This window comes from Schistocerca serialis, chromosome 8 (assembly GCF_023864345.2).
Source record: "Schistocerca serialis cubense isolate TAMUIC-IGC-003099 chromosome 8, iqSchSeri2.2, whole genome shotgun sequence".
Taxonomy (NCBI): domain Eukaryota; kingdom Metazoa; phylum Arthropoda; class Insecta; order Orthoptera; family Acrididae; genus Schistocerca; species Schistocerca serialis.
The window spans coordinates 437,816,429-437,837,778 of record NC_064645.1 but is presented as its reverse complement, the minus strand read 5'-3'; the positions used below and the strand labels follow the sequence as shown (position 1 = coordinate 437,837,778).

Here is a 21,350-nt window from a genome sequence, read left to right as displayed (position 1 = left end):
CACTAGCCTCAACACAACAAGTGATGCTGAATGCCAGTAATGGTTTAAGTTGTGTGAGAAATTAATCTGTTTATGATAAATTATTTTACCCACTACTTGCGTGATACATCATTGTGCTGTGTGGTTATTTTTAAAATCTCTACCTGAAATCAATTACTAATTACAAGAGCAGTATCTTCAATTATAGAATGAACACTTCACACGGGAAACGTTTATTGATCTCACACAAAAGTACTCTTCAAGCTTAACTGCATGCCTAATGAGAGTGTGCGTTCCTATTTGCTCATACATAGAATGTTTTCATAAATTAAAATATTCCATATGTAAAAAATTCTCAATTCCACATAGAAATCACAAATGCAGTATCAAATGATACATTACCGGAAATGGCGGAAATTCAACAGTTGACATGCATTCACCGGCAAGTAACTTTAATGGCTTTATCAATGCAGATACCATAGAGAGCATGACATTGCTCCCTTCTCTCACAGAAAAATGACCTGTGTGCTTCCTGGATTTTTATCTAGACAGTGATCTTTTGTATGACTGTGCTGATGGATATCAAACTGAACTTCACAGATGATTTCTGACAAGCAATATGTGATTCAGTACAGGCCAAAGTAGCTCTTTAATACTTTTTCTGAAAGTTCCACCTTTTCCACAGGTGTAAAAATCCATACTAGGTCCCTTAGAATATAGCTTATACCTCATCTACATCTACATATATACTCCACCAGCCACCAAGCAGTGTGTGGCGGGGGGCACAATTCGCGCCAAAGTCATATTTCCCCCCCTGTTCCACACGCGGATCGCGCAAGGGAAAAACGACCGTCTGAACGCCTCAGTATGAGCTCTTGTTTCCCTAAACTTTGAATGATGATCATAACGCGATTTGAAAGTTGGTGGTAATAATATATGCTCTACATCCTCGGTGAAGATTGGATTTCAGAATTTAGTGAGTAGCCCCTACTGTTTAGCGCATCGTCTATCTGCAAGTGTGTCCCACTTCAAACTTTCTATGAGATCTGTAACGCTCTCGCGATGGCTAAATGTACCAGTCACGAATCTTGCCGTTCTTCTTTAGACCTTCTCAATCTTTTGAATCAGACCCAACTGGCAAGGGTCCCATACAGACGAACAATACTCTAAGACTGGACGAACTAAAGTATTGTAAACTATTTCCTTTGTTGAAGAACTGTATCACTTCAGGATTCTACCAATAAACCGCAATCTAGAGTTTGCCTTACCCGTTACTTGTGTAATCTGATCATTCCATTTGAGATCATTTCGAATAGTCACACCCAGATACTTGACGGATGTTACCGCTTCCAAAGACTGATCATTTATTTTGTACTCATACATTAATGGGGATTTTTGCCTTGTTATACGCAGTAGGTTACACTTACTAATATTGAGAGGTAACTGCCAGTCATTACACCACACATTTATTTTCTGCAAATCCTCATTGATTTGTTCACATCTTTCGTGTGATTCTACTTTCCTATAGACTACAGCATCATCAGCAAACAGTCTAAGGCCGCTGTCAGTACCATCAACCAGATCGTTTATGTAAATCATAAAAAGCAGAGGACCTATTACACTGCCCTGGGGCACATCTGAAGTTACTCTTGTTTCTGTTGAAGTTACCCGTTCAGGATGACATACTGCTCCCTGTCTGTTAGAAAACTTTCTATCCAACCGCATATGTCATTGGATAGACCGTAAGCGCGCACTTTGTGTAGCAAGCTATGATGCGGAACTGAGTCGAACGCCTTTCGAAAGTCGAGAAATATGGCATCAACCTGGGAGCCGGTATCTAGAGCCTGTTGTATATCAGGCACAAATAGGGCCAGCTATGTCTCGCATGACCGCTGTTTCCTAAAACCATGCTAGTTTCTGCAGATGAGCTTCTCAGAGTCCTGAAAGATCATTATGTCTGAATTCAAAATATGTTCCATGATTCTACAGCAAATCGATGTCAGTGAAATTGGCCGGTAATTATGTGCGTATGATTTTCTACCCTTTTTATAGATTGCTATGACCTGGGCCTTCTTCCAGTCCTGTGGAACTTTCCACCGTTCCAATGATCTCTGATAGATGACGGTTAAGAATGGAGCTATATTTGTAGCATAGTCAACATATAATCTTACAGGGATACCGTCTGGGCCAGATGCCTTTCTGGCGTCTAAGGATCTTAACTGTTTTACAATTCCAGATACACTAAACACTACGTCAGCCATCCTTTCGTTTGTTCGATAATTGAATGGGGGAATGGTGCTGCAGTCCTCTATCTTAAACGATAGTGTGTTTGTCTTTACAGCATCCGAGATCCTTATCCTGTACAAGATTGTTACACATGCCAGCTGTCTTACTTCTTCAGTTGTGGTGATTAGCTCGTGATAGCCAAATTGAAATGGAATCTAAGTATCCATTGTTGTGTCAGCCTCTTTACTGCGATTCAGGGAAAAGGCACAGTACCTGTAGTGTGTTGCTTTGTTATGTTGTATGTGAATGTCACGACAAGCAATATTGTAGCCCAGCCTCTATGTCTGAAGTTAATGTACATCAAGAGCATATCTGCCAGCATCCTATTAGAAAATTCCATGTGGCAGTTCATCTGTAAGTGGTAGGTAATCATTCTCCTATGAACAATGTTGCTTTGTTAAATTGCTTCTGACACTAAGGTTGACTGATGTATTCTTCCACAATCAGATATTATTAGTTGTGGTGTTCCATGTGTCAGACTTATTCCTTTGACAAGAAGTATTGCAATTTCTGGAGCTTCTGCAGTCAGTACAGGCTTGGGGACAGCACAGCTGGTGAGATATGTACTGCACACTACTGACCATTTATTCCCATTTGTTGACTTACGAAATCTCACCAAGAGGTCAATTTAAATCCAGGGAAATGTAGCAACTGCAGGAAGAACTAGTAACAGATCTCCTGGGGGTAACTGAGGACTATAATTCCATCACTAGTGTTCCCTACAGTAACTTACATCATATTTGACATACCAGTAGAGACATGCCCAGTGATAAACAGTTTCCAGTTCTGTCATGGGTCTTTGCAAAACTCAAGTGACCTGATGTTGGAATATTATGAAAATGTGCCAGTAACACAGGCTGAAAACAGCTTGGATGATTAGCAACCATTTGTGTTCCATTGGCTTGTAATTCCTTTTATAAAATGTTCTATGTATTAACCTGAATTCTCCTTTGACAAAGTCTTTCTTCTCCAAGGCCTCTTTGGTCTTCGAAAATGCTGGCTTTTCACTTTACTCAGCTTCAATGTTTGTTAATGTAACAATGAGTGTGATATCACCACCATTGTAAGATTCCTTTCTTGGGCTTAATGAAATGCAGTTGATAGCCTTTGTTTGCATCCATTTTTGTATACAGCTAAGACATCTCATCGAAAAGTGTCACGGCTGATGAAGATTTCAATACCTCTTTAAGGATACAGAAAGATCTTTCTTTCTCCTACCTCCATAAAAATTAGATGTCTCCCTACATTAGTTCTTGTTGTGATTGTACCTTGCAAATGAAATCCTTTACAAAGCAGCTGTAGTTAAATCACATTCCACAGTAGTCTGTCACTTCAAGAATCTGTCAAGGGCTTGGAAAATCTGTTATGGGTCTCACGTTTTCTGGATCAGGAAAGACACTTTTTAGTTATTATGGGTAGAATGCACCCTAGATGCTCTTACAGAAATTTATTCAAACAACTGGGGATTCTTATCATGCCAAGCCAATGCATATTTTCACTAAATTGCTTTGTTAACAATAATAATACAATTTACAGAACAAGCAGTGAATATCATGATAATAATACAAGAAATAAACATGATCTTACAAAGATATAAAAAATCTCAGCAAACTTCAGAAAAGAGTACATTATTCAAGCATAAAATTATATGATAAACTTCCAGGCCATGTTATATCAGTTATTGGGGATAAGACTGAATTCAAAAAAGTAGCTTTATCTTTTAAATAGTTCTTTCTGTTCTTTACAAGAATTTTCCGACAATGTGTAATAATTAGTGAAATGTGTTTAATTTTAAGCATTCCTATAAGAAATGACTATATAGCTCTGGTATATCAGTTGTTGACAAAATGCTTTTTGTATGAATTCTAATGTAAGCCTTATAATTTGTTTGTGTAACCATCATTACTACTATAATCTGTGTTGTTATTTGGACACTTGAACCTCGTATATCTGTTTACATATGATTTAGCTTGTAAGCCTCATGACCATTTGCATAGAGTTATTATTGTAATAATCTCACACATTCTACACCCTAGTGATACACTCACATAGAGTATCCATGGAACTTGAAAATAAATAAATAGTTAACTTGTCACCCCAAGATTCTTTTTCCTTGGGCAATGAAGAGTCATTTTTCAGATTTAGGCAGTAACGTGCATCAAGGACACAATTCATCACTGTTGTCAAACAGGTTAGATGTTGAAGCATATTGTCCAACTGTGTTCAAAGGTGGCTGGATTGCCGCATGGACCAGATGGAATATCTTTGAACTCGTAAGGTGTTATGAGAGACTTCTTTTTCCAGTCATCTGTGTCAACCTCAATCTGCCAGTGGTCAGTTTGGGTATCTGTAGTGGAGATATACTTCCCTCCCTTCAGCTGATCCAAAATGCGATCAGTTTGAAGCAATGTGTATACATCCTTTCTGATGAGGTTGTTCAGCCGCTCATAATCAACACAGAAAAACTATGTAGTATCTTCCTTCTTCACTAGGACCACAGAGGAGGACAATGTGATTGCTGAATGATGTCACTTCACAACATCTTCTTCACTTCTTCTGTATTTTTCATTATTCAGCTGGAGACAGCCAATATGAGTGGCGACAGATTTTTTTTTTGGGGGGGGGGGGGGGGGGGGGGCGGGATTGATCCCCAGTGTGTATTTGGTGTTTCACTTTAGTTTGTCTGATCTGCCTTGTCTGCACCCAAAATTGACAGAGAATACCCTACAGACAGCAACATTGTTCCTCAATCAAGGCAGAATCTGTTGGTGGCTGGATAGTGGTTTCCTTCAGTGGGTAATTGGTAATAGTAGAGTAGCATGAGTCTTCATTGATGGTACTGAGCTGACCCTGCTGGATAGGTTCGACGGGTGAGTTGCAGCTGTTCGTGGCAGTTGGTGACCCACAGCTCCCTCTCCCTGCTGACTTTTGAGGGTTATGATTCCCATTTTCATATATATTTTCTTTTTTGAAAGTGTGTAACATTTAGCAGTTATCTAGAGTTTCACATTTTAACTGAGCATCCAGACTGTTAACCACAACTCATCCCATTGATGGTGGTGGCATAAGAATGTGTTTTCTGTGGTAGACAGTTGCCCAAAGCAACCATTGTTGTATGAACTTGTTGGAGTGTCTTCGTCAATCGAGTATTTACATTTTCGACATTTTGTTATTGCTTGTGATGCCTACAGTAATTCACATTCAAGGACACCATTATGGCTGCATTCCACTAAAACTGGAAATTCAAAAAGGGTTGTGTTCTGCCCTTTGACAGTGGTCCTTCAAGGCGTGTTCTTGATGGTGTATTTTCCATGTGCAATCTTCAGCAAAATGTGATGGCATCACCTACATAGCACAACGTCTTGTTTAGTTCTCATTGTTTTGGTGACGAAAAGCAGCTGAAACCACTCCACAGTGAATTAAATTACTGCAGCAAATTGGAAAGCAGCCTCAACCAGGGTAAGGAGATAGGTTTTTGCCACACAAGTCGGCTGTAGTCATCTGCAATTACCAAATGTCAAGTGAAATATTCATTGTTGCTTACCGGTCTTGTGCAAGTCTTTCAGTTGTATGTCATTGCAGCAACCTCTGTGTCCACAAACTGCCACAGTAATCCTACCACGGAAAAGGAGACCTACATTTTCATATGGAACCTGAGCCATGTGTCATTCCTGGTAAATTTTGATGTCATTGGGAGGTGAAGGCTAGGTTAAAGACAGATTGAAAAGTCGGTGGTCTGGCCAGGATTTGATCCTGCAATCTTTCAGTTTCCAGGTACACTCTTTATCACTAGACCAGCAGGCCCAAATACGTGGACAGAGTTGGCCTGATGTTTATTGTCTTGCAGCATAATGGTCATCAAATAATCTACTTTCTTTACAATAACATATAATGTGTTCAAGTCGTCCACAACAGAAACATACTGGTATATTTCTTTCATTCTCCAAGTGTCCTTTTTGTGCGCAGCTTTTGAATTGGTATTGGAGCCACCTGAATGTATGTTATCAAGAACTTACCTGGTGGTTGCAGCTTAAGCCCAGGGTTTTTGATGCCTTTCCTGAGTCAGTCTGCCTTATTGAGATTGGTGTCAATGATAAATGAAAATCTTGACTTAACTAATTGATGTCACTTAATGAAGTTCTCTGTTGTGTTGATATATGTCGACAGTATTCTGTGATACACATCCCTAGTGACATCCTTCATTAGTCTGAAACTTATTCAGCCTCCTTTGTAGTCAGGTTTACTGTGTGTCCAGTATCACTTCGTGTAAACAAATGTGTTACCTTCCCCTGCTGCTGGGCTCTGTCTCTCAATTGTTCTTCACTTATGAAGACCTGCTGTTGGTTGTCACCAAATGTTTGCTTTATTCCCACTGGAAGTTTGCCCCACCTCTTGAGCTTTTCATTGTGGTTATCAAAACTCTTCTGGATTGTATCGTAGAAGTAAAAGTAGGTGCTGACAAGACACATCATGTCATCCCAGCTGCTGCAATTATTATGACAAGGTCAGATCTCATTAACCATTTTGTTGGGATCTTGCACCCATCTTCAGGTGGTTTACATTCATTTACATGTCTCCATATTCAGTGCTGGAGCTCACCGTTTAAATAAAAAGCAAATAATGTGATGATGACCTAATAGACACAACTCAAACAGAAATTTGTAAATGGATGTAAACCACCTGAAAATGAGAGCAAACCCAAAACCTGTCATGTGTTAAATAAAATCACCTTCTGTTGTTTCTGGTAGTGGTTATTATTCTACACCCTATAAAGAAACTGTCATAGAGTTCAACTGCATCCATTGTGGACAAAAATTACTTTTATGTGCTGTTTGTATTTGGATTCCTTCTCATTAAGGTGAAGGCTCCATGTAGCCTTATTGAAGCTATGGCAGTGTCAGTGTCCAAGACACCCTATGACTCTTCCAAACTGTGTCTTTTAGAATCTTAAATGAATTACCAGTTATGACAGCAAGTCATCAACAAGAACTATCACTTCACACTGAAAGCACATTTACTGATCTCATGAAAGTACACACAGAGCTGAACTGTCTGCCTCTGCAGAGATTTCTCCTAATTATATTTATAAAAGAATGTTTTAGAAATTTACAGTATTTCATAAACAGGTAAGTCCCAAAGTATTCTGGAAATCATAACTGCCAGATGATAAATAATTGTGAATGATGAGAGTCAAACTGATGACCTGCAGGTCATTTACCAATGACTATCAATGTTACACAGTGGCAGATGATGCACAGTATGTGCCAATATAGTTGTACAGTAACTTGTTCAGTTTCCAGAGTCCAGGTGATTATGTTACAGATGTTTTTCTAATAGTGATATTGCTCTAAATATTTAATCTACATATCACACAACTGTACCAACTGGTGATGAGATTTGAGTGATACTTGATTATTATTCATGGTAACTGATAAATACTGATAAATATTTAACTATCTCCATTACAATAAGTAAATAAGGAATGGAATTCCCTTCTCAAGCTGTAGGAGAAATACACACACACACACACACACACACACACACACACCTGTCTCCCTGCAGCTTGAGAAGGGAATTACTTTCCAAAAGCTCTGTACCTTATGTGTGTGTGTATATCTCAACAACACAGCCCTTCTGCCTTTAGGTGAGTTGCCTCTTTTATTCCTAAATAATTTGTGATTCTTAACCAATACTTTCCGTGCATCACAATAAGTAACTATTCTGTAACAGTGAGTTATGAGGTTAGTCATTATGACAAATTATAAATTTACTTGTATGAAAAAGAACACTGACTTTAGAAAACTCTCATGCTGTGGTTTGAGTGAAGTACCCTTCATTTCCAACTGTCCCCAATCTATCCCTCTCTCATTGCCAAGAAAGGAGGTAATATACCAAAAACCAGGATAGTTTTGTGTACTTTTCTATCTACATCTACATCTGTAACCCGCAAACCACTGTGAAGTACACATCCCATTGTATGTGCCTATTGCCAATACTAAAAACTTTCTCAACATGATTATTCGCCAGCAGTTCTATAAACTTTCTTTCACAAGACAGACAGACAGAGAGAGAGAGAGAGAGAGAGAGAGAGAGAGAGAGAATTAATTGGTGAACTTTGTTCTTCCATCCGTTGTGTTACTTTTTTCTATTGTGTATTAATCCTTTCGTATCAGAACATCTATTATGTCTGTTGAACGGAACATTTATATAATACACTGAAATTGTTTCTTATCCTTACTATCTCACTGTAACAGAGTACTGCACTCTACATCCCACAAATGTTTTGTTGCTTTTAGTCTGGGTTCCCAATTAACTTCTTTTGTTATGTATTCTGACCAATACTTTTTCATTTATGTTTTATTTTTCCATTCAATTTTTGATGTCCTTCACCACAAACATTTCAAATCCTTTTCTAGTTTCTGATCATTCTCTTAATTTTTCTCACTGCTAGCTTCACCAGCTTTTGTGGTCTTTTGTGTAGATAACAGCATTATTTAAAGTGTTTCATTTTATCTCCTCAAGCTGTATAGTTTACCAAGCTGTTTTCATTTCTGATACTGCTGATTATTTTATGGCCGTCTTTGTTTGTGCTCCACATAAATCACTATGTCCACTCAACAATAAATTTTCAAAACCTTCTGCAGTTTCAACTGGGAGAGCAAAGTCAACTGTGAATCTTGTCATTGATATCCATCCCCTCTGTCGAACTCTAAATATTATACATCAGTGGAGGTAAACTACAGCCCCAATTAAACTCTTTTAAACCAAAAGCTGTCTCCGCTGTTTTTTGTAATTATTAGAAATTGTACAACTGAGGCTATACATCACTCCTTGTGTGAGACATCAGACTTTCCTGGTAGCTGTAATTTTGAAACTGATCTCAGATATTTATCTAGGCTGTGACATCCAATGTTGTGTTGTTGTTTTCTTCAGTCCTGAGACTGGTTTGATGCAGCTCTCCATGCTACTCTATCCTGTGCAAGCTTCTTCATCTCCCAGTACCTACTGCAACCTACATCCTTCTGAATCTGCTTGGTGTATTTATCTCTTGGTCTCCCTCTACGATTTTTACCCTCTACGCTGCCCTCTAATACTAAATTGGTGATCCCTTGATGCCTCAGAACATGTCCTATCAATCGATCCCTTCTTCTAGTCAAGTTGTGCCACAAACTTCTCTTCTCCCCAATCCTATTCAAGGCCTCCTCATTAGTTATGTGACCTACCCATGTAATCTTCAGCATTCTTCTGTAGCACCACATTTCGAAAGCTTCTATTCTCTTCTTGTCTAAACTATTTATCGTCCATGTTTCACTTCCATACATGGCTACACTCCATACAAATACTTTCAGAAACGACTTCCTGGCACTTAAATCAGTACTGGATGTTAACAAATTTCTCTTCTTCAGAAACGCTTTCCTTGCCATTGCCAGTCTACATTTTATATCCTATCTACTTTGACCATCATCAGTTATTTTGCTCCCCAAATAGCAAAACTACTTCACTACTTTAAGTGTCTCATTTCCTAATCTAATACCCTCAGCATCACCTGACTTAATTCGACTACATTCCATTATCCTCGTTTTGCTTTTGTTGATGTTCATCTTATATCCTCCTCCTTTCAAGACACTATCCATTCCGTTCAACTGCTCTTCCAAGCCCTTTGCTGTCTCTGACAGAATTACAATGTCATCGGCGAACCTCAAAGTTTTTATTTCTTCTCCATGGATTTTAATACCTACTCCGAATTTTTCTTTTGTTTCCTTCACTTCTTGCTCACTATACAGATTGAATAACATCAGGGAGAGACTACAACCCTGTCTCACTCCCTTCCCAACCACTGCTTCCCCTTTCATACCCCTCAACTCTTATAACTGCCATTTGGTTTCTGTACAAATTGTAAATAGCCTTTCACTCCCTGTATTTTACCCCTGCCACCTTCAGAATTTGAAAGAGAGTATTCCAGACAACATTGTCAAAAGCTTTCTAAGTCTACAAATGCTAGAAACGTAGTTTTGCCTTTCCTTAATCTGGCTTCGAAGATAAATCGTTGGGTCAGTATTGCCCCACGTGTTCCCATATTTCTATGGAATCCAAACTGATCTTCCCCGAGGTCAGCTTCTACTAGTTTTTCTATTTGTCTGTAAAGAATTCGCGTTAGTATTTTGTAGCTGTGACTTATTAAACTGATAGTTCAGTAATTTTCACATCTGTCAACACTTGCTCTCTTTGGGATTGGAATTATTATATTCTTCTTGAAGTCTGAGGGAATTGCGCATGTCTCATACATCTTGCTCACCAGATGGTAGAGTTTTGTCAGGACTGGCTCTCCCAAGGCTGTCAGTAGTTCTAATGGAATGTTATCTACTCCCGGGGCCTTGTTTCGACTCAGGTCTTTCAGTGCTCTGTCAAACTCTTCACGCAGTATCATATCTCCCATTTCATCTTCATCTACATCCTCTTCCATTTCCATAATATTGTCCTCAAGTACATCATCCTTGTATAGACCCTCTATATACTCCTTCCACCTTTCTGCTTTCCCTTCTTTGCTTAGAACTGGGTTTCCATCTGAGCTTTTGATATTCATGCAAGTGGTTCTCTTTTCTCTGAAGGTCTCTTTAATTTCCCTGTAGGCTGTATGTATCTTACCACTAGTGAGATAAGCCTCTACATCCTTACATTTGTCCTCTAGCCATCCCTGCTTAGCCATTTTGCACTTCCTGTCGATCTAATTTTTGAGACGTTTGTATTCCTTTTTGCCTGCTTCATTTACTGCATTTTTATATGTTCTCCTTTCATCAATTAAATTCAATATTTCTTCTGTTACCCAAGGATTTCTACTAGCCCTCTTCTTTTACCTACTTGATCCTCTGCTGCCTTCACTACTTCATCCCTCAAAGCTTCCCAATTATTCTTCTACTGTATTTCTTTCCCCCATTCCTGTAAATTGTTCCCTTATGCTCTCCCTGAAACTTTGTACAACCTCTTGTTCTTTCAGTTTATCCAGGTCCCATCTCCTTAAATTCCCACCTTTTTGCAGTTGCTACAGTTTTAATCTACAGTCCATAACCAATAGATTGTGGTCAGAGTCCACATCTGCCCCTGGAAATGTCTTACAATTTATACCTGGTTCCTAAATCTCTGTCTTACCATTATCTAACCTATCTGAAACCTGTCAGTATATCCAGGCTTCTTCCATGTATACAACCTTCTTTTATGATTCTTGAACCAAGTGTTAGCTAAGATTAAGTTGTGCTCTGTGCAAAATTCTACCAGGCGGCTTCCTCTTTCATTTCTTAGCCCCAGTCCCTATTCACCTACTACGTTTCCTTCTCTCCCTTTTCCTACTACTGAATTCCAGTCACCCATGACTATTAAATTTTCGTCTCCCTTCACTATCTGAATAATTTCTTTTATTTCATCATACATTTCTTCAATTTCTTCGTCATCTGCAGAGCTAGTTGGCATATAATCTTGTATTAATGTAGTAGGTTTGGGCTTTGTGTCTATCTTGGCCACAATTATGCGTTCACTATGCTGTTTGTAGTAGCTTACCTGCATTCCTATTTTTTTATTCATTATTAAACCTACTCCTGCAGTACCCCTAATTTATAACCCTATATTCACCTGACCAAAAGTCTTGTTCCTCCTGCCACTGAACTTCACTAATTCCCACTATATCTAACTTTAACCTATCCATTTCCCTTTTTAAATTTTCTAACCTACCTGCCCGATTAAGGGATCTGACATTCCATGCTCTGATCCGTAGAACACCAGTTTTCTTTTTCCTGATAATAACGTCCTCTTGAGTAGTCCCCGCACGGAGATCCAAATGGGGGACTATTTTACCTCCGGAATATTTTACCCAAGAGGAGGCCATCATCATTAACCATACAGTAAAGCTGCATGCCCTCGGGAAAAATTACGGCTGTAGTTTCCCCTTGCTTTCAACCGTTCGCAGTACCAGCACAGCAAGGCCGTTTTGGTTAGTGTTACAAGGCCAGACCAGTCAATCATCCAGACTGTTTTTTGCCCCTGCAACTACTGAAAAGGCTGCTGCCCCTCTTCAGGAACCACGCGTTTGTATGGCCTCTCAACAGATACCCCTCCATTGTAGTAGCTTACCTGCATTCCTATTTTTTTATTCATTATTAAACCTACTCCTGCAGTACGGCTATCTGTATCGCTGACGCATCCAAGCCTCCCCACCAACGGCAAGGTCCAAGAGTTTTGCTAAAAATGTTTCCTCTTTATACAGTATATACTTATATATGATGTATATTTAAAAATAAAATATATAAAATATATTAAAAATATATATACATGTGTATAAATGGGAACCGTTTTTTGCAAAAATCTTGATAAGTTCATGACCGATTTCCTTCAAATTTTTATGCAATACTGTAATAACTTTTCAGACAGTTATAGGCTATATATTATTAAGATACTTGTGGTATATAAATATATAAATAAAATCTATACTACTTTGCAAAGACAAGTAATTGCTTAATGCTGTTACCAAAATTTTATAAATTTCTTAACTGAATTAGTTCACATTTTTACATGTAACTCTTACGAACATTTGGAGGAACTTAGGCTACATATTTTTAAATATACACCATATATAAGTATATACTGTATAAAGGGGAAGTATTTTTAGCAAAACTCTTGAAAAGTTTTTCACCAATTTACCTCAAATTTTTACTGACATAGTCTACATTTTTAAATCTGCATTGATGTGATAAAAGTCATGGATACCTCCCGACATCATGTAAAACCTCCTGTTGCAGCGTAGTGCAGCAACTCGATGTGACATGGACCCAACATGTGTCAGAAGTCCCTTGCAGAAAGACTGAGCCAGGCAACATCTATAACTATACATACATGCAAAAGTGTTGCCATTGGAGGATTTTGCGCACAGATTGACCTCTTGACTATGTCCCAATGATGTTCACTGGGATTCATGTCAGACGATCTTGGTGGACAAATCATTCACTCGAATTGTCCAGCATGTTCTCCAAACCACTTGCGAACAGTTGTGGCCATGTGACTAGCTGCACTGTCATCCATAAAAAATTTATTGTTGTTTGGGAACATGAAGCCCATGACTGCCTGCAAATGGTCTCCAAGTAGCCAAATATAACTATTTCCAGTCAGTGCTCAGTTCAGTTTGACCAAAAGGCCCAGTCCATTCCATGTAAATACAGCCCACACCATTATGGAGCCACCACCAGCTTGCACAGTGCTTTGTTGACAACTTGAGTCTTTGGCTTCATGGGGTCTACGCTACACTCTAACCCTATCACCAGCTCTTACCAACTGAAATCGAGATTCATCTGACCAGGCCATAGTTTTCCAGTCACCTTGGGTCCAACCGATTTGGTCACAAGCCCAGGAGAGGCATTGCAGATGATGTCATGCTGTTAGCCGAGGCATGTGCGTCATTCATCTGCTGCCATAACCCATTAACACTAAATTTCACTACACTGCCCTAATGAGTATGTTCATTGTCTCTCTCACGTTGAGTTCGGCAATACTCCAAATTGTTGTTGATGGTTTTCCTATTACTAGCACTAAAATTGCAGCTTCAGTAACCACGGATGCTGTTTTAATTTAGTTGTTTTGTTTGTACAACACAGCTGGCTGGACAAACCTCCGAGCCATGCTTCTGATCATTTGAGAAATTATTTTGCATTATGAAATTGTATTTATATTTGGGATGGAGTGCTGCTGTTGGCTACAGAGGACCCTTCAGCATGAGGTTGTGCTTTTATTACATACGGATACACTGGTGTGTGTTGTGTACAAAAACATTAGCACATAGTCTTTCAGCCAGGAACTGTAGAGGAAATAGTGCGAGTTGTTGCAACCTGACCACATTGTGCCAACCATCAGGTGGCTCCCCATGCTTCTTTATGACTGTGGCCGGATTCACTGCAGCCTTGGGAATGAATTCATGTTGACTTTGTGGGACCATTTTTGCATTTCTACTTGCTTGTTGTAATTTATGTTTATCTTAAGTTTCCATATATGATGCATTGTCTGTCTGCTTTTGTGGCAGCAACAATTTCCTCTTTGTCAAAAACTTTTGCATGTTAAGTCTTCCATATACGTTAGTTACTGACAACTGTGCCCCACTGCATACTCTTAACAAAAATCTGAGCATACGGAATATGTTCTCAGATATTTGGGTGGGTCGAAGACTTAAATAATAGAACCCGGTACATTGTCCAGGATGGCAAGTGTATGTCAGAGACAATGGTATTGTCAGGAGTGCCTAGAACCACTCTTGTTCTCTGTATACATAAACAATCTGATAGACAGGATGAGGAGCAATCTGTGACTATTTGCTAATAATACTGTGGTGTATGGGAAAGTGTCATCAGTGAATGTCTGGAGGATACTGGATGATTTAAACAGAATTTCTGCATGATGAGATTAATGGCAGCTTGCTCTAAATATGGAAAAATTGAAGGTAATGCAGATGATTAGGAAGACAATCCTGTCATGTTTGAATACAGTGTGTGGTGTGCTGGTATACACAGTCGCATTGGTTAAATACCTAGGCATAAGATCGCAAAGCGATATGAAATGGAACACGCACATAAAGTTGGCAGTAGGGAATGTGAATAGTCTACTTCAGTTTATTGAGAAAATTCTAGGAAAGTGCAGCTCATCTATAAAGTAGATCACACATAGAACAATAGAGTGATCCATTCTTGAGTAGGCCCTATTGTTCAAGTGTTTTGGATCCCCACTAGGTCTGATTAAAGGAAGACATCAAAACAGTTCAGAGGCTTGCTACTAGTTTTGTTGTCAGTGGTTTTGGTCAATACGTGAGTATTGTGGACATGCTCTGTAAACTCAAATGGGAATTCCTGGAGGAAAGACAATGTTCTTTTTGCGAAAAACTTTTGAAAGTGTTTAGAGATCCAGCAATTGCAGCTCAATGCTGACTAATTCTTCTGCCACTAACGTACATCTCGCATAAGGACTGTGAAGAGAAGAGAAGAGAAATTGGGGCTTGTATGGAGCTGTATAGGCAATCATTTTTACCTCACTACATTTGCAGGTGGAACTGGAAAGAAATGGCTAGTAGTGGTACAGGGTTTTATTAATTCTGTTCTTTGAGCAAACTAAAAGCTGGGTTCCAAGCCTTACTTAGTTGACAATGGCCATCTTGACTCAGAAGTGCATTGAATACGCAGACTTCCACTGATCCCTGTAAGAAACAGCCCCATAAGGTTCTGACATGCCATCACACCTCAGCACTCTCGCAGTTCATGCTGTGTCCAGAGGAGGGATCTGTGAAGTGAAATGCTGCACCGATTAAGGGCAGAACTCACACTCAAGACATATGTACTGTGGTTAGTATAATGTGGGTGTAGATGTATATGTAGAAGATAAAAACCATTTCTACTTTTCACACATATAAAATCAGTGTTCTGTATTCCATCATCTTTCGGCTGTGCATCCAGGATAGTACTAATGTTGTTTACTAATCTGATATTCTTGTCAGTTTTAAGCTGCCCCCATACTATTTGTTGATTTTTAGTTGATTATTAATTGCTATAACCTGGCTCTTTGGAAAATATTAAGCACTGGACTGTCACAAGTAGCCAGGGTTCAGAGAACAACTTACCCCAAGCTACATGCATCATTAATTAAAATTCTGACTGTGAGTATACAGCAAGTGCCCTGCCTGTTCTTGTACACTGTTCTATAATTCATTCCCTATCAAAATGTTTTAATAATAAAGAAGGAGGTTACAATATGTGAACATTTTTGTAAAACACAGCTATTTTATTCTACTTTAAATTCAGGCAACATGTCCCCACTTGTTTAGATTACATTCATACTATAGTTACAGTCACTCATCTGTCACTAACTTATATGAGTTTACTATTGCCGATTCCTTGCTGTTTGATCATCTTTTCATTATATAACAACTACCCTGATATGGAATTAATGCTGTGCTTCAAAATTCTCACTCTGCTCACACACGTACGCATCCTACTCTTGTGATGGCTTGGGCTGTATAATCTTTCCACAAAATACTTCACTGTTATGTGTGATCACGGGAAACACGGGCACTTGAGATCTGCCCTGCAAACATGCTCTGGCTCAACCGACTCACTCCTTCATGCCAAACAATCTACAGGCACCAGTCTCTCCCTTCTAGAGGTATGGGGCATCTGTGTCAGCAATGCCACAGTGCTGTAGCAAAGACGTGTAAGGGTAGATTAGATCCTTCAAGTGTAGGATCGATATCTGTACCCTTACACCATGTACATTCTAAGAATCTGTAGGTTTCACTTTGTCACGAAGGTACTGCATAGATTATTTACATGGATGTAGTGTTGTCAGTATTAAATGTCAGTAATTGAAATTTACTGATGTTAATATTACTGGTTACTGACAGATATTGTTACTTCTGATAATGATAGATGACAACTCCTTACAGTTACTGCCCTAGAATAATATTTCAGTATCATATGTTAATTTATCAACTTAACAACATCTCTTTGTTATGTGTTCCACTATGATGTTTACAAAGGTTGTATTAACTCTGTTGCAGGCACATGCAGTCCCACAGCAGTGAGCGATCTTTCTCCTGTCCTGTGTGTAACACACATTTCACACAGCTGTACACCCTCCTGACACACCTTCATGAAAAACATTCTACTTAACAATGATGATCACATGTCGTTGTGAGAGCACAACACAAAATGTGGAAAAATGCAACAGTTACCATCGACACTACATCATATTTACTGATGTGTTTAATGATGTCCATGTAATGACACAGGCACTGATCACTGTAAGTTAAGGGTACTTATCCCTTAAATAGGCTGGAGATACAGAGAGAAAAACCAACTGATTAGCCATTCACTTGTGTGTTACTAGATTTTCAAGGTAATTTAGGCACACTGTGATAATATATTATCAGACAGTTTGGTACAATCCTCTCTTCTCTAGCAAGCATTGTGATTTGCAAAGCTTTCCCCACATTTCTTTGCAAATCACAAAATCATAAATGACAGATGAATGTCTCCTCTTTTGCTTATATTCCAGGCATTTGATTGCAGTAACATACAAGTCTAAGTGCACATATAGCATGCAAAATACTAAAATTTCCGTAGCCACAGGGGACCATACAGATAACCTGGTCTGTAATGACTTAAAAGTTGCTGGAAATTATCTGGACATAAAAAGTTTTGCTGAGGAAAAAGGTACAACAGTAACTGTAGTTCTACTAGTTCTGCAAACTAATGGCAACAATACAATAAATAATTATTTATGGCCATTGATTTTGTTTTTCTTTGAAAGTGGGAGAAACAAAGTGAGACAAAGCATATCCAAGTGAGTTTTTTCAGAAACTACAGCCAAGGTTATTAGCAGTGGAGCAGACAAGAGAAAACAGGTAATATGGTGCAACTCTGAGAGTGTAAGTAAAAAAAAAAGTTCAAGGTACCAGTAGAAGTAGTTCACAGTTATCACAACTATAGACCGAAAAGAAAGGAAAGACCTGCAACTTTTACAGTGGTTAATCAAATAGTAGATAAAAAGAAAATATCAGCTGTAAAACACGCAAGGTGCCTCACACTTTGTTTTGTTCTGTCTCATACTATATTTCAGAGTAACTAAAGCAAAGAGTGGAGCTATGTGCTACATACTGCAGTAGATTCATCTCTCTTATCAATGTCTCATACAGCCAGTAAAAAAGAAAAAAAGCCTTCTAAAGAAGTGAGAGTATTGCCATCTTGAGGTGTCGAGTACTCCGCCAGTTACCAGCATCATTCTTGCATGGTATTTCAACAGCATGACTCCAGGTGCTACCTGAGACTGCTCATCAAGTGGAATGGGTCTAGTATTTATAGCTACTCTCTTCCTCCCCCCATCGTCGATTCCAAGTGTTCCATCTGTGGTCTACTCCCACTGGCAGCGTCCTTAGGCATTTCATTCTTGGTCTGTTGCAGTACCAGGTGTTCTCTCTGCAGTCTGCTCCCACTAAAATCATTCTCAGGCATTCCCTCTTCGGCCTGGTGCATCAGGCCAAATACTGGTGTGGCATCTGCAGTTCTATGCACATGTCTGCATGCTGGCATTCCGTTGTCAGTCCTTTGTGGTTCCAGGTATTCTCTTTGTAATTTGCTCCCACTGGAAGGGCTCTGTGATCTGTCACCTTCACCTGGTGCTGTATTTAGGGTTTGTTTCCCATGTCCACACCCTCAATTCTTCTTTTTGTGGGATTCTAAAGCTGCTCTTATTGTGTTTCCAGCAACTCCAGTGCAGGCTCCCAGGCTGTATTGAGTTGGTACCCAGTGTCTCGATTCATCAGGTTGTTCATCACATATATCAATATAGACTCTCTTATAACACTGTCCCAGTATCTGGGGGGTCTGTGCCAGAACCCTTGTTTCATCATAGTTCATGGAGTGATTGAGTTCCAGACAGTGCTCGGCAATGGCTGACTGAGTTGCCTGTCTTAGTTGGGTGTGCCTCTCATGTCCTTTCCATCTGATGTCCACTGTCCCAGTTGTCTGGCCAATGTACCGTATGCCACATTGGCATGTTATATTACATTTCATATTCCCAGGTCAACTTTTACAGTTTCCAGTAGACCTCTTATTTTGTTAGGTGGATAGAACACGTACTTGATGTTGTGCTTCCTGAGAATCCTGCTGATTTTGGCAGAAATAGATCCTTCATAGGGCAGATAAGCCACATTCTTGCTCTTCTAGATCATGTGGCGGGTTGAAGACCTTCTAAATCTGTTTGGCCGTGTAACAATTCTTGCAGAACACTAGTCGTAGATGCTATATTTCCACAGTCAGACTATCTGTGTCTGACAAAGTATATGCTCTGTGAACCAACATCTACAGAACTCTGTTCTTCTGGACTGAGTGGTGACAGCTGCTGGCTTGCAGGGATAAATCAGTGTGTGTAGGCCAAAGAAGCCATCTGCGCTCCATTTGAAAAGTACATCCAGAAACAGAAATTGGCCATTATTTTCCAGTTGCATGGTGAACTTAATATTTGGGTGGTGTGAGTTCAGATGTTTCAGAAACTCATTGATCCTAGCCCTACCATGAGGCCAGATCACAAAAATATCACCCGTATACCTAAAGAAGCGTGAGGGTTTGTATCTAGTCATCCCTAATGCCTCATTTTCAAATCTCCCCATGAACCCATTACGGAGACAAAGAGCTGCTCGTACCTACCCCTTCTGTCTGCTCTTAATATTGGCCCCCGTACAGAAAATAAGTTGAAGTTAGTATATGCCTGAACAGTCCCAGCAGAGCATTGTCAAATTCCTCTCCAATCAGTTCCAAACAAGGATACCACATCAAAACTGACCATTATATCAGATTAAACAATGGAAAATCTAGGATGGAATAATGAAAATATTTTATAATGATAGATTGCTACTCACCAACCGTACAGAGGAGATGTTGAGTCTCCAACAGGAGCAGCAGAAAGAAAGCTCACGTGTGCAGATGTCTTCTCCTCGTGCCTCTCTGCAACTAAACTTTATATCAGATTCTGTGATATGTAGTTGCTTGAGACATTGCAAGAAGTGTCCCAAGTTGCAGATGTGGTGAATACGCTTCCCCATGTATAGGAACAGCAGTTTCTTCAAGTACTTGGCCATTGAGTATATTGATGTGCCAATATTGCTGACAATTGGGCGCAGTGGCATGCCGTATTTGTGTACTTTTGGCAGTCGATATACAGGGTGATTATAATAAAAGTTAAAGTTTCAGACTGCTGTAGAAATAACACCACTGGTCACGACGATATCAGATTGCAGCAGAATATTATCAGAGAAGGGGGAAAGTACGGCAGAAGAAAAATAAGTAGTTACAAAATGTAGCAATAGAAGGCACTGTAAGCATCATAATATAATAGTGGTCAACTACAAATGAATCATACAACAATGCCGAAGGCATACATTTGACATTAAACAAACTGTACTACCCAGTGTGCATGGGTTTAGAGGTTTGATACTGTTAGTTACTTAAGCCCATCCATCATGGCAAGGTCATATCACATTGGATAGGAAAAACCAGTTTTTAATTGTCATGAGGCCAAAAACCACATAAAAAGCATCAATCACATCAGTTTTTAATTGTCCTGAGGCCAAAAACTGTATAAAAGTATCACTAACATCGGTTTTTAATTGTCCTGAGGCCAAAACCGCATAAAAAGCATAAATCAAAATCAAATCGGATTATTAATTTCCATGTGACTGGCACAAAACATGTTCAATATGCTGTCCACCATTTTCTGCAACAAGTTGAAATCAAGAAGCAGCATATTCCACAACTGATCAAAGTGTTTCAGGGGTCACATTCAGAATGTGTTGCGCAGTGTGTGCCTTCAATGCAGCTAAGTTTTCAATCAGAACACTGAACACATCTTTCAGATAGCCAGAAGTCACACAGATTAAGATCAGGTGATTGGGACGGCCAGGCTGTAGGGAAATGGCAGCTGATAATTCTAGCATTTCCGAAATGGCGCTTCAGCTGCTGCTTAACTGGATTTGCAGCGTGCAGAGGTGCGCCATCTTGCCTAAAAATGATCCCGTCCACGCTTATGGAGAGCTAGAATGATGTGGTTGCGCAAAAGACACTCATAGCACTTACCAGTGATGGTACAGGTAACAGGGCCGGAAGCACCTGTCTTTTCGGAAAAATAAATATGGCCCTATGATAAATGGTGCCATAAACCTGCACCACACAGTGACCTTTTCAGGATGGAATTGTACTGGTTGATCTGCATGTGGATTTTACGTTGCCCATATTTCACAATTCTGTGTATTGACGTATCCTGTCAGATGGAAGTGGACTTCGTCTGTCCACAAAATCTTCCATGGCCAGTGCTTGTCCACTTCCATGCGAGCAAGAAATTCTAAAGCAAAGGTCTCTCTTACTGGCAGGTCAACAGGTAGCAACTCCTTCACATGGGTAATTTTGAACGGATAGCAAAGAAGGATGTTTTCTAGGATTTTACACACTGTGCTCACAGGTATGTCCAATGTTTGGGCAATTCTCTGTGCACTACACATTTGCACACCACAACTT

The 21,350-nt window shown here is 39.4% G+C and overlaps 1 protein-coding gene across 1 annotated transcript in view; it reads left to right on the top strand.

Moving 5' to 3' along the window:
- The window catches only part of LOC126416528 (zinc finger protein 771-like), a 151,920-nt gene extending 134,347 nt beyond the window's left edge, over positions 1-17,573 (top strand). Inside the window, exon 4 of the mRNA XM_050084275.1 lies at positions 16,841-17,573. Within this exon, the coding sequence (XP_049940232.1) occupies positions 16,841-16,952 (112 nt within the window). The 3' untranslated portion in view covers positions 16,953-17,573. The remainder of the gene's footprint in view (positions 1-16,840) is intronic.
- The last annotated feature ends 3,777 nt before the right edge of the window (positions 17,574-21,350 follow it).